Here is a 13,838-nt window from a genome sequence, read left to right as displayed (position 1 = left end):
ACTCTCAGACTTCAGGCCATCACCGCGTTGACGTAGCCTCCTCGCCTGACTTTTCTGCATCTGCCTCAGGGAAAGGTGTATGATAAGTTGCGAGGCGTTGAGAGCGGCCACAACTGCAGTGATGGTTGCAGCAGGCTCCATGCTCGCAGTGCTGTGGCGTCCGCGCTGTCACTGACTAGAAAAGTGCGCGAACTGATTTCCCGCCGGCGCTTTCAGGGAGGGAGGGCGGGAGTGATGGACGGATGACGACAGTTACCCAAAAGCACCCTGGACACCTTTTTTTTACCCAGAAGGCATTTGCGGCTCCACCCAGAATTCCAATGGGCAGCGGGGACTCCGGGAACTGTGGGATAGCTGACCACAGTGCACCACTTCCAATGTCGACGCTTTCCCCGTTAGTGTGGACTCACAAAGTCGAATTACTGTCCTTAGTGTGGACACACACGTTCGACTTTGCAATATCGATTCCAAAAATTCGATTTAAGTAAAATCGAACTACTCTCGTAGTGTAGACAAGGCCTAAGATTAGTTTTAAATGCAAACACAAACATTAATTTGCAATGGTGGGAAAGTGGCCTGTGGCCTCCCTGACTCCTGATTGACTTTGCTACTTACAAAACACAAATTGTTTCCAAGTGCTCCTTCCAGTAAGCTGGAGAAATATCTGCAGTTAGGACCTGATCTGAAACCCACTTCAGTGGACACTGTATCAGGCCTGGATTCAGTAAAGGAGGGCTCATTCTTGCTGTTGTGATAAGTTCTATAGAAAAGGTACATAGATCAGTAGCTTTCCATGTATTTGTCGGTGGTCTTGCCTCCGCACAGGGGGCTGGACTAGATGAGCTGTCAAGGTCCCTTCCAGTCCTACATATCTATGGTTAATATAAAAAGCCCCATCTATGTCATGTAAAAATATGTAGCATTGTTCATAATTATGTAAGTTCCAAAAAGTTGTTATACAAGCCACATGACTTCTTGAAAGCAGCTCTTTACAGCTATTGTTGCTGCCATCGCTTCTACTATTATGGTGCCAGTGCTGCTTTTCAAATAACTCCTCTGGCAGAAGAATATGTTAGTGGTACGACTATCTCTGATAGGTCAACAGTTCACAAGTGTGGCCTAGTAAGTTTAAGTAGTAACGTCCAAGTGAAAAGTAGGTGAGTGTACAGTGAAACAAGGGATCACAAAACAGATATGAAATCATTAATTTTGATAACACAGGGACTGCATTACTTAAGAATCACTGGTCATTTTAATGTTTTGCCATCAGGACTGAGCCTGTAGGCCTGTCTCAAATACTCAAACCTCACCTTCAAAAAACGGAGAGCTGGTCTGCTGCTTCATTATCTGCTCTGCAGTAGTAACAATAGAACGGATCCTTTTCTGTAGCTCTCATTTGTCATGCATGCTTTGAAGCCATTCACTGAGACATACTAATGGCACTGGTCATTTCAGCCAGGTATGCATTTGCTATTTCATAGAGTCATAGATTCTAGGACTGGAAGGGACCTCGAGAGGTCATCGAGTCCAGTCCCCTGCCCGCATGGACGTTTTTAAACCACCAATTGCCAGCAGTATGTGAGAGTGCACAATTTTCCTTATTCCTTATCCAACAGGAAGTAACTGAAATAACAGTGTAGTAGCTACTAATAAATACTGATACTCCTTGTCGTTTTTCACTGTATCAGTGTATAGGGCCCATGAATGTAAGAAGTCACAGTATGAAGTGTTGTGGTTCTGTAAGTATTAGGATCAGAAAGGTCAAGGCTAAGTTTCCAAATGGCTTCAAGCAATCCCTGAAAGCAGCACCAGCAAGCAATATTTGCCTGAACAAACTGGGCAGTTGGGGGTGAGATTCACAAAGGCACTAAGATATCTAAGTCCCATTTTCAGGCACCACTGCAAACCACAAGACTCCTGCACAGCAGCTGCCTAACCTTGTAGGCACTAAACTTACTCAGTGCCTAAACTTTTGTCTCTGGACCTGTGTCACACAGCCCTACTTAAGTCTTCCAGGTTTCCATCTGCTGCCTAAGCACATGCACTGCTGCCTCCCTCTAGGCATCTGGTCACCAATTCTCCCACCTAAGTGCCAGAGCAATTCACAAACCTGGGAAGATAGGCATTTGGTCACCAAAGTTGCATGTGGGAGCCCAATCCAGCAGGTGTCCTCAGAGGTTGCCGAACTCCACACAAAACAGAGGCATACTTCTCTTATAGCCTTTAGCTCAGGGTACTCACCTAGGATGTGGGAGATTCTAACTTTGCTTGCTCAGGGAAGGTAGTATGAAGGAAACACTGCTGTGACTCAGCAAAAACTCTAATGTTGTCAATAGAGTTATAACGGTGTAAACCTAGTATAAATAAAATCAGAATTAGTCTCTATGTATCAGCCCTAAATGTCCGAAGTATGTTTCTGTTACATCTTTTGCTTTGTTAGGCATTGGTAACATAATCAAGAGCATTCATAAATTGATACCTGTTGTTCGCAGACATTTGAGGCAAGCTTCCTTTTAGGTCATCTTAAACAAATTACCATGACTTAGTAGTTGCATCTTCTCCAGTGGGTACATTCAATCTCCTGTGTTGAGTGTTGTGTTCCTGACAACTGAAGCAGAAGGAAATCTAATTACCCACCTCTTTCTTGCTTCTTCACTTGCCTAACACGAAAGGAAGGCCTTTTTTTTTTTTAAATAGGAACTCAGTGTTCTTTAATAGCATTCACCATGAAAGGCAGGAGAGCCCCACAGTATAGAAGGAATTTTAAGGTTCCAGAACTCTTATTTATTCTTACTCTTCCTTATTTGTGGACAAACAGCTGTTGTTTCATCATCATCTTTATGGATTTCTCATAAAATACCCAGAGCCTCAAGAACTAGTTTATTCCATCCAGTGAATCAGGTTGTGTCCAAAGCTGCATTTCACAGTTTCCCTGGCTGAATTTTTGTCAGTCAGCACTGTAGTATGTCATTACATCATTTTATTCCGTCATTAACAGTGAAGTGGGTCATAGTGTTTAACCTTTTCATTAACATTATAATTTATAGAGCTATAGAATTTCAGGTCAGAAGGGCTTATTTGATCTAACTTCCTATTGTGGCCAATGGCCACAGAATTTTACTCAGTAATTTTGACAGTAGAGGGAATTATTCTTCCCTATTTCTCTAAATTTAGGAACCTGGGGTGCAATCCTAGCCCCAGTGAAGTCAATAGCAAAACTACCCTTGACTTCAGTTGATCAGGATTTCATCTCTGATGTTTTCCTCTTGAGTTGATGTATGGACACAAAACATTCATCTCAGTCTGGTTATATCATTTCAATTAGATAATTCACTAATCTCTGAAACAAGCTGAGAGTGTTATAAATTTTAGAGGCGGATGTCTCTACTTAAAAAAAAAAAAAAAAGGTGCCAAAGGGTTTTATTTTAGCCAGGGCTGGCCCTAGACCAAATGGCGCCCCAGACAAGGAGTGTCTTCAACACCATCTCCATTTGTTAAATTTTTTAATCTCTTATTTTTTATTGCATGTGTAGCCCGTTTTACGACTTTGATGCACAATTTGCATGCATGATTTATCCCTGTCATATAAGACAATAAGTTTGCACATTGGGTTCTGTAAATCTGTATTTATTCATGCCATATATAAGCAAATAAGAAAAAAATCATTTCATCTAAGTTTATAGAAACTTTTTAATTTTAAGAATAACTGGAATGTACTAACATCAAGAAATTGAACTATACACCAACATTCCTCAGTAACAGGGCTTTCATAATTTACGCTTCACTCCTCAATTTCTTCTGCACTGGGAAGATAGACTGGGCTTCAGGCAGTAGCAATGTTCTGTTTCAGATATTTTTCCCATCAAATTTGCCCCTTGCTGAAAACTAGATTGCAATTGAGCTTTTCGCTATACTGAGCTTTTGAAGTCTTCTTTGGGGGGCATCTTTTATTTTCTATGGGGGAAAACAGGCAGTATTAGGGAGAGCAAAAGTCTCTTTTCCCCAGTCTTAGAAAATTATCAAACATTACTTGTGTGAGGGACTCAGACCAGAAGGCTATAAAAGAGTAGTGGAAGGCAAATATATCAGCCTCAGGATGAGGTCCCTGTTCCCTGGGTAGCCAAACAAAGGCTACTCCAGGATACTGAAGACATCTGATGTCAATTAACCAGTTAAGGCTGTTAGGGTAATGGAGACGGCTGGAACTAATCAAGTTCTCACTCATAGTGCTTAAAAGCTCTCCTTCCTGTGCCCTTAAGAGAGTCCAGATGGAAGGAGCTGGAGGAAAGGAAGTGTTGCTGAATCCAAAGTAAGGGTGCAGCTAGGAAAAGGTGACAATGGGGAAGTAGCCCAGGGAATCAAAGCAGCACCAGTGGTGAAGGGGAAGCTGCCAACAGCTGCTGCTATTATGGTCCCTGGGCTGGAACCCGGAGTAGTGGGTGGGTTTGGGTTCCCCCCACCCCGTTGCTCTACAGCAACCCCCTGAGAAGGGGAAGCAAGCCTAGGTCTAGGCAGGACTGCACCTACTGAGCTCTAAGAAGCAACAAAGACTGTGGAGTATTTCCCTTTCCCACCTCCCATACTGGCCTGTGATGAAAGCAGCTCAATAAAGCTGTGACCTTTGCTGCTACACAAAGAAAGGGAGGTCACATTGAGGGCCTTAGCGAGCTTCTGAGGCCATTGAATCCACCCGGAAGTGCGGGACCCACCAATACAGGCTTGAAACTTTGTCACACTTGTTAAGAATGGCAAAAGAAGTAACACGCTTTCTTTTATACTATTGCATAGATAGGGATTTGATAGATATTTCTGGCATCTCATTATGTAGGTCCTTTATTTGTCACTACTTACACTCTTCAAGTCTTAAAACACAAGTACACTTTTACAATTACCCAAGGTTCATAATATCACAGCTGGGCTCTCACTTCACTTCATTTCATTCTTATATCTCATGAACTAACTGGCAACGCCCTGCCCCTTATATACCTGTGAGGGCATGGCTGACAATCTTTAGGAGGTTCAAGGAAAATGTAGTTCTCAGACAGTCTGGAAAGTTTTGGTTGGTGAAAAATGAATTCACACACAGACTACCTGAAACATTTTATTTCAAACACTCTATTTTCCCTTTTGTCACTAACAACAGAAACGGCAACCCAAGACTGGCACCCCCCAAATCCTGCATCCCAGGTGGTCACCCAGGTGGTCACCTGGGTTGCCTGATTTAAGCTTTCCTTCCAGTATTACATCAGACTGGCAGACATGCACCTCATCAAACGAGTGTAAAATTTAGGTTCACGTGAGTCATATATTGGGCCAATTTTTTTTCTTAATTTCAAAACATTGAGCTAAATCTCAGTCCCTAGCTCTGCTCCCTTTGTGCCACTCAGGCTGCATAAAGTGGAAAGTAGCTGCAACTCTCCAGCTGAGTACTTCCCCTATGTGAGGAAGTCATCAGAAGGTCTAAAGTTTTCAAATCTAGCTTCCACTCCCACATCCAGTACAGGGGATTTGTTGAGGTTGGGATGGGGCAAGAGCAGAATGTGCTGAGCTCCAGTGATCTCTGGCTGGCAGATTGCCCCTGGATTCAGTCACGTCCAGATGTCACATCATCATGTTGTTTCTTTACTACTAATACAGGTGAAGCTCAAGGTATTGACTCACCTAAGAGTCCATTCTCTTCAAGTCACTGCTTTAAACATTTCTATAGCACCAAAGGTATAAGTCAGAATGTTTTTTTTTAACAGAAGTTGCTCCCAGCTATGTACTGTATTAATGTAACAGAATTGTATAACATGGAATTGCCAATATCCTTTTGCCTTGCAGCAAAATAATATTTGAACTTGCTTGATGAGGACTCTAGCAAATCCTTGAGCTATTTGTTTCACAGTCAATACCCATGTTAGTAAGACAATTTGTGGTGCTGGGTCAGACATCTGCATAATGCTTCTATTAAGCCCAGCTTCTGATTCTGAAGAAGGATTTTTTTTTTATATGACAGATTAATTGTTCCTACCTAGAATTCACCTCTGGAAGATTTTCTGTTTCTGTTGTGCCTGGCATAGTGGAATATTTATTTTACAAATATTTATTTGTGAAGTTTGGGTCTGGTGCCACCCCTTGTGTCCTGAAAGACTATGGGAGTGTGCTGAGCACTTTTGAAAATCTGGCCACTTAGGATAAATTTTTCAAAATCATCTGAGTGACTTCAGAACCTGATTCCCATTTTCAAAATTGTTTTGGGTACTTCAGAGCCTAACTCTCATTGACTTTTATGAAACTTGGACTCCTAAGTTCCTAAATTGTTTTTGAAATGGGGTTTAGATTCCAAAGACACTTAGGCACTTTTGAAAATGTTACCATTCATCCCTGATCAAAGCACATGGGCATGTGGTTAACTGTAAGCACATGCTCAAGTGCTTAGATGAATAAGCATAGATTTAAGCATGTGTGTGAAATGGGCTATCTGAACGTGGTGAAAATTAAATACATATATATGGACATGCTCAATAATAACAGGATGCAAGAAAACATCACAAATAATGGCGAAGCTGTAGAGCCAGTGGATGAATTTAATTATCTGGGATCATACATATCCAACCAAGACTAGGGATGTCTCACTGAGCCATGGCCTCCCTTATGGAAGTATGGAAAAACTGTGGCCTCTTTAAATCTACAAAGGTTGACATGTCAAAAGCATAATTTTTTACATAGTGACTTATAGATGTGAATTCTGGGAAACTAATGCTGCTGACAAGAGGAAAATAGAAGACTTTGAGATATGGTGCTGTCGAAAACCCTTGCGTATGTCTTGGATGGAAAAGAAGCAAACGTTAGAAATATTATTGGAGAGAAGCAAACTCTGCTCTCGCAAATGAACAGGCGCAAACTTATATACTTTGGTCACATCAGATGGAAATAACTTTGAGAAAGTTATCATGGAAGGAATGGTGGTGATTCACCATAGTAGGGAAATACCAGCAATGAGATGGATAGACAGTGTACGGCAGATCACTGGGAGATCAGCTGCTGAGTTTGTGAAGGCTTCTGAAAATTCTTCTATGATGTCACCAGTGTTCAGACATGAATAAATGGATTTTAGTTACTTACTTGCTAGAAATTAAGCATACACTTACCTGCATTGCCGAATCAGGGCTTTATTGGTGCCTAATTGATAGACGAGCTCTTTTGAAAATCTGGGCTTATGTATGTAGCTGCACTATGGTAAAATCAGAAGCAGAAATGCTGCTGCTGCTGCTATAAACAGCAGTAAGAATGGCCCAGAAAGCCTTGATCCCTTTCCACAGAGGGAAAAGGCATCAAGGAACCCCTGGTGTAATTACTTCCTTTTAAGCCCATCCATTATTTCTTTTATCTAGTTACACATTCTTACATTCTTGTTACAACTCCTACACTCCTCTGTATATTAATTTTGTTAAACAATTTCATTCTAAATGAGAATTAGCATCTCTGAAGACATCTTCAGTAAGAACCTCTGCTTAATTGACTATTTATTTTTGTTTCAAATCTGGCAACTGATTTGTAGTACTTGTAGAACTGTTGTGATCCTGATTTTTAATTGTATGAAGTTTGGGCTAAAGTGACTATAAAAGCATCAAGGAAAAATAATAGTTTAGAAGTGCAACAGGAAATAGGCTTAGATTTACATAATGGATTTATTCACCCGACCATTTTACAGAGGGAAAAGTAGGGATGCATAATAAATAAATTACATCATGCCATCAATATGTTACATTTAACTGCACTGCTGGCTCTGTTTTTCTTATTGTTTAAGTTGGGTGACATGTTTGAAAACACATGTTTCTTCATTACATTATTTTAAATGCGTTGGTAAATCTGCTTTCAGATGACAGTAAAATCCCTTAGTGCTTCTAGCAACTCATTTATTTTAGAACAAACCTTTCACATTTTTATATACAAGAACTGAAAATAATGCAGAAGCATTATCACCGTGAGCCCCTGCTGTGGCCCATCTGGCTCAAGGAGAACATGGCCAAGGCTGTATTTCTTAAGCATCTTCTGGTTTCAGGCTGCCCATCTATGTGCATCTTTCTTAATGTCCCTGTTCTGGATCCATTCCGTCCAGGAAGGGCCATCTGTTTCAGTTATTTTGAGGACACTTTGGTCTTTGTCTGTACAATTTATAGATTTTTATCAAAATGCTCATAATAGGAAGCTTGTGAATTGTACTTTACTGTGGTATAGAGTGGTTGAAAATTTTTGAATGACAACTTTTTAAATAGAAAAAGGGCCTTTGCTGAAAAAGAAATGTTCACAGAGCATTTTTTGTTCTATGAATTTTTTTTGGAGAAAAATCAAAACCTTTTTTGTTTCTCAGTTTTTGTTTTTTCTATCCCCCCCTTACTGCTTTTCCCCTCCCCCCACCTCTTTTTCAGTAATAAAATAGAAAAAGGGATAAAGGGGGTGTGAACTGAGAGAGGAAAAAGTGAGGAAAGACACTGAAAAGTCATATTATTGAAATTATTGAAAATTCTTAAGGAAAAATATTGCAAAAACATTTCTAAATCAGTTCTTTTTTAAAAAAATTGAAATTGTTTCAAAAGGTTCAAGTCTTGTAGCAATTTTTTTTCTGTTTTTCAATCAGCTCTACTCTGGTATCTAGATACAGGAATGGTGAAAGAACACTGATGTATGGGTGTTTGCCATTGCAAAAATAGATGTTTTACAAAATGTGGTGATTTTTTATTGTAGGTCACAACTAGTGAGCATAATGGGCTTCCACGTGCTGAGTACCTTCATCTTGTGTTGACTTGGATGGGAGTTTGGGGCACTCATCACATGCCTGTACTCCAGTGTTGGTTTACTGAGAAAGGTGCTCTCATTGCTGTTCACTGTATATATTTCTATGTTTACTTGTTTCTTTACACAATAATGAGTATGTTCTGAGTATTTGAGTGCTATTTGTTCATTGGTCAGAGGATTTGGTTAACTGATCGGGGGAAATTGTTTGATTAAATTTAGAATTTTGGGTGGGTTTTTAAGGGTAATTTAGATCACGTTTTTCACTAGCTCAGCTGTGCTAGGAATTGTGGCCCAGATCCACACACAGCAATTAAGGCTCCTAATTTCCTTTGATTTCAATGGAAGTTTGTTGCTTAAATGCCTTTCAAAGGTCTGGGCCTCTCGCCTTACCCTTACCGTCCTTTCCATTGCATTTCCTCTTCTGCCTTTGCACCTCTTTAAGTTTTGGGTTTTTAACTGGATAATCATGCAAAGAAAACAGTGTAATATTGGACTGGGTAGAATAACTATGTACATGTTGTAGTCTTTCATGCACAATGATTTTTAAAGCTGAATAAACTTTATTTGCATACTAAGACCCCGTCATACACTCCTTTCTCAAGAAAAGCTCATATTAACTTCAGGGTGGGGGGGGGGGGGCTAGATTCACAGAGGGATTTAGGCACCCAAGTCCAAAATGTAGCTACTCAAAACCTTGGCATAGCTGCTACTTAACCATGAAGGTGCCTAAAGTCCCTAGGAGCCTAAGTTTCTGCTGATAAAGTCCCTTAAGTACCTAAACATCTGCAGCTGGGCATGCACATAGACACCTCAGTCCTGATGCCTGGACAGCTAGCTCATTCCTAAACCCTGGTGGGGTCCTCAAACTAGGCATTCCTTATCTATCTCAACTGCGGGGCCCAATACAGTAGGTGTGTTTAGAGGCTAACATATCAAACCTTGCACAAAATGGCATATGACAAGGACGTACTGGGGCCTCCTTATAAGTTGTACTTTAGTGGGTAGTATAGTCACCCAGCATGTGGGAGAACCAGTTTCAATTCTTATCTCTGCCAGATATGGAGTCTGGAATTGAAACCATAGTTCCCCCTTTTAGCTGAGTGCCCAAACTACTGGACTATGTCCTCTCAATCTCTCCTTTTGAAACTGTTCCACTTTGTGTAAGTAATCATTGGAACAGGGACTTGAATTTGGGTCTCCTACAGCCTAGGGGAGTGCTCTAACCACTAGGTTAAAGGTTAGAAGGGTGCACCTACTACTTTGGTTTGTTTTTGTTTGTTTGGTTGATTCGTTGTTTTTTTTGTGTTTTTGTTTTGTTGCAAAAAAGGACTTCAGCAACTAACTCCAGGAGAGGGTCCATGGCTGTGTATTTCAAGCAGAGGGAGGAGCCTTCTTCCAACCCTGATTTATGCACCTAACTTCCTTTGAGGGACAGGCCTTAGGCCACATCCTTCTCCTTAGCATTTTCTATTAGCTAATTTAGGCAAATCCTTGCTCATCCTGTTGGCTTTTGTGGACCCCATTCTTAGGCACCTAACCTCCCAGTGCATTGTGTAGGGAGCCCCAGCACCCAACTTAGGGCTGGGGATTGAGTTAGGTGGAAGGGTGCCTAAAGTGAGGTGTTGCAATGCTGAGGAGCTAGATCTGGGAGTTTAGCCTGAGGAAGAAGTGCAAGATCAGGGTGAAAGACACCAGGGAAAGACACTAATCTTCACTAAGGACTAAATCCTATTTTAAGAAGCAGAGTATTCCTTTGTAATATAATGAATTCAAAGAGGAATGGCCTGTAGTTCAAGGAAAATTGGACTTTTACTTATTTTATTTAAATGGAGGCTCTTTCCCCTTTACATTTCTGTTTTCAGGACACTCAACCAAATAGGAGTGAGTATAACTGGAGTATAAAACCAAAAGAAACAGCCAGATAAAGAAGAAAAACAAAATTCTGACACTGCAACCAGGACTTGATTCTACAAAGATATATGCATGTGTTTAATTTTATCAATGTCAGTAATCTGAATGGATTCAAAGAGATTTGCATTTTCAGGATTGAGGCCTAACATGGGATTGTTGTTTTTTGTGTGTATTCCTAAACTCAAAACAGTCAAAAGAAGCAGAGTTTGAGTTGTCAGAGTGCAAACATCATCTAAATCTCTTAAGAGAAAACCATGTTCAAATTCCTCAAAACCAGCCAATTTGAATTTACTAAACTTTCCAAATACATCAAAAATCACTTTTAGGCTGAGAACAAGCTAGAATCATTCTCCACAAAGGGTCAATTGTTTCCCATGCAGTTGTGTGTGTCTGAATTAAAGGATTTACAATTATAGGGTCACAGGGGCTGTAATTTACCATAGCTGAACCCCCTTTTCCCATCCCATACACACTGCCAAGTATGTTCTCCTGGATTTCTCTTCTAAACTTTCCTGCAACAATGGCGTTTTTAATAAACCAAAGCCACCGACGCATGGTTTTTTTTAGTATCTCAAATGCATTTAGAAGAGGTATGGTTCCTGTAGGAACTAGACACTAATGAGTGTCAATATGAATCGAAATCAACAATAGCTGCTAATTCCACTGCAGTTTGGCTCTTTGCACACAAAAGGGTGGGAAGGAATAGATGGGTTGGGGGAAAGGGAGGGCAGGGGGCGTTTCTCAACTGCCGGAATATAAATATTCAATTGCAAGAGGCCTGCTGGTGGTCCAAGGAGGGGTAGGGAAGGCAGCAGGTGCCGGGTGAAACTGGGGGGAAGGGCTGGAGCGAGCTGCTCTCCTCTGTGGGGGTTTGTCTTTATCCTGCGGACAGAAAGCAGGGGGAAGGGCAGTGCTGGGTAACAACAACGTGAGGGAGAGAGGGGCTGATCTGAGCTGGAGTCACCGGCGGCAGCCGCCTAGGGAGCCCTGATTGACGCAAACCTGCCAGCAGCCGCGCACTGAACACACGGCAGAGCCACAGCAGCCGCACAAGAAGCCACCGGCTTGCTCCAGAACAACACAAAGGCGGCGGCGGCGGCGGCAACAGCGCGGAGCCAGAGCTCTCTACAAGGAGCATCGCCCCCGCCCGGCCCCGGCCAGACACCAGCAGGGCTGCAGACAGCACGCGCCTCGGGGAATATGAGCCCGCTGCTTCCCCTGGGGATGTCCTGGGCTCCGGGCTTGGCCACTCTGCCTCTCCTCCCAGCTGCCTAGCTCCGGGCTTGCCACCGAGAGGAGCTGCTGTTGCTGATGGAGGCCGGGAGGTGCCGCATTGCCTAGGTTTTTCTTTGCCCTGCGAGCTGTCTTTCCAGCCCTTTCTTCTTGCTGCTAAGTACTGCGCGTTTTGCAAAGCGATTGAATTCAGCTGTCCGAGAGAAGGAGGAGGATGGGCTGGAGACCAGTCCCTCCAAGGCGGAGTGCAGTGTGTGGGAAGACCTGGATGAGATAAAAGAAAAAAAATAGAGGGGGGTGGGAGAAATACAACAACCAGCACCAGATCCTGCTGGTACCATCTGAGATCACTGTGTATGTAGGTGGAGGAGAAGGAAAAAACCCACCCCAAGCCGTAGGCAGTTTTGTTTTCTGGAGTCCTTATCTGTGCTCAAGAAAGAGGATCTTTAAATATATACCAGCAAAGGAACGACATGTAGCTTTTTTTTCCCCCTTTTCTTTTTAAATCAAAGAAAAATGCCTCTTAACCATGGCAAACGTTGGTCTTAAATAAATGGTCCTTCTTTTGGAAAGCAACCTCTACCGGGAACTCTCAGTTTGAGGAGCCACATTTATTTATTTATTTATTATTCTTTCTCTAGTGACTGCAGCATCAGGGGTGAGATCACTGTTTGCATGGGGGAGGGATAAAAACCTCATCCCAAATCCAAAGGTAGTCCTTCGTCCTGCTTTTTGGACTCGCTCTCTGTGATCATGTGGCTCTTAAAAAACCACTATAACTGCAGCTTTTTATTACCCCGATAAAATGCCTACTTAACCAAGGGGGCAAACTTGGGTCTTCTGGGGGAAAGAACCCTCCCCCCTTCTTTCCATAGTGATTTGCAGCAATAGGGTGTTCGTTTGTGGCGTGTTGTTATTGTTATACTGGCTTTTCTCTCTACAGTGACTGCAGCATCAGGCAATTGGGGTTCTGGGGGAAAGGTTATTTGGGGGGTAGAAGAGGGGTATCATAAGGGACAGGAGCAACAGGGTGCTGGGGATAGGGGATATATTCTAAAGGAAGAGGAGCAGCAGGTAGTGGGGAGATTTGGGGAGGGGGTACATGCTCTAAGGGTGAGGAACAACTGCATCAGGCTTTTGGGGCTGTGTGGAGGTGCATCCTATAAGGTAGAGGAGCACAGTTAGCAGCGACAGAGGAGGGAGCAGCACTATGACTCATTTGCAGGCAGGTCTGTCCCCGGAGACGCTGGAGAAAGCCCGGCTGGAGCTGAATGAGAACCCGGATACCCTGCACCAGGACATCCAGGAGGTGCGGGATATGGTGATTACTCGGCCGGACATTGGCTTCCTCCGCACAGATGATGCCTTCATTCTGCGCTTCCTGAGAGCCAGGAAATTTCAGCACTTCGAGGCATTCCGTCTGCTGGCCCAGTACTTTGAGTACCGGCAGCAGAACCTGGACATGTTCAAGAGCTTCAAGGCCACTGACCCTGGCATCAAGCAGGCGCTGAAGGATGGCTTCCCCGGCGGGCTGGCCAACCTTGACCACTATGGAAGGAAGATCCTGGTCCTGTTCGCTGCCAACTGGGACCAGAGCAGGTAAATACTGAGCCCAGACTCTAACACATGCCCCTTCCCACTTGGCTGAGACCCACTCACTCATTAACCTATCCACCCCCATTGGACTGCATGTCTTATAGTCCTAAATGCTCATGCTTCAGAGTTTCAGTCGGCCACCTGTCAGGATCAGGAAGGGACTCTTCCTCCCAGTGTATTCTGGGTATTTTGGGGTGGTAGTGGTGGTATTGTCTTCCTCAGAAGCATCAGGAGTAGCCACAGATAGAGCTGAGACTTTGGACAGGATGGGCCAGGGCTGTGAGGTGGCACCAAGCATTCTCTCTCTCTCAGGTGCT

The 13,838-nt window shown here is 42.9% G+C and overlaps 1 protein-coding gene across 1 annotated transcript in view; it reads left to right on the top strand.

Annotated features, from left to right (window-relative positions):
• Nucleotides 1-11,581: 11,581 nt before the first annotated feature.
• The window catches only part of CLVS2 (clavesin 2), a 58,870-nt gene continuing 56,613 nt past the window's right edge, over nucleotides 11,582-13,838 (top strand). The window contains exon 1 of the mRNA XM_054023021.1: nucleotides 11,582-13,524. Within this exon, the coding sequence (XP_053878996.1) occupies nucleotides 13,136-13,524 (389 nt within the window). The 5' untranslated portion in view covers nucleotides 11,582-13,135. The remainder of the gene's footprint in view (nucleotides 13,525-13,838) is intronic.

The sequence above is a fragment of the Malaclemys terrapin genome, chromosome 3 (genome assembly GCF_027887155.1).
Source record: "Malaclemys terrapin pileata isolate rMalTer1 chromosome 3, rMalTer1.hap1, whole genome shotgun sequence".
Classification (NCBI taxonomy): domain Eukaryota; kingdom Metazoa; phylum Chordata; order Testudines; family Emydidae; genus Malaclemys; species Malaclemys terrapin.
This window is presented reverse-complemented; position numbering and strand designations above follow the sequence as displayed.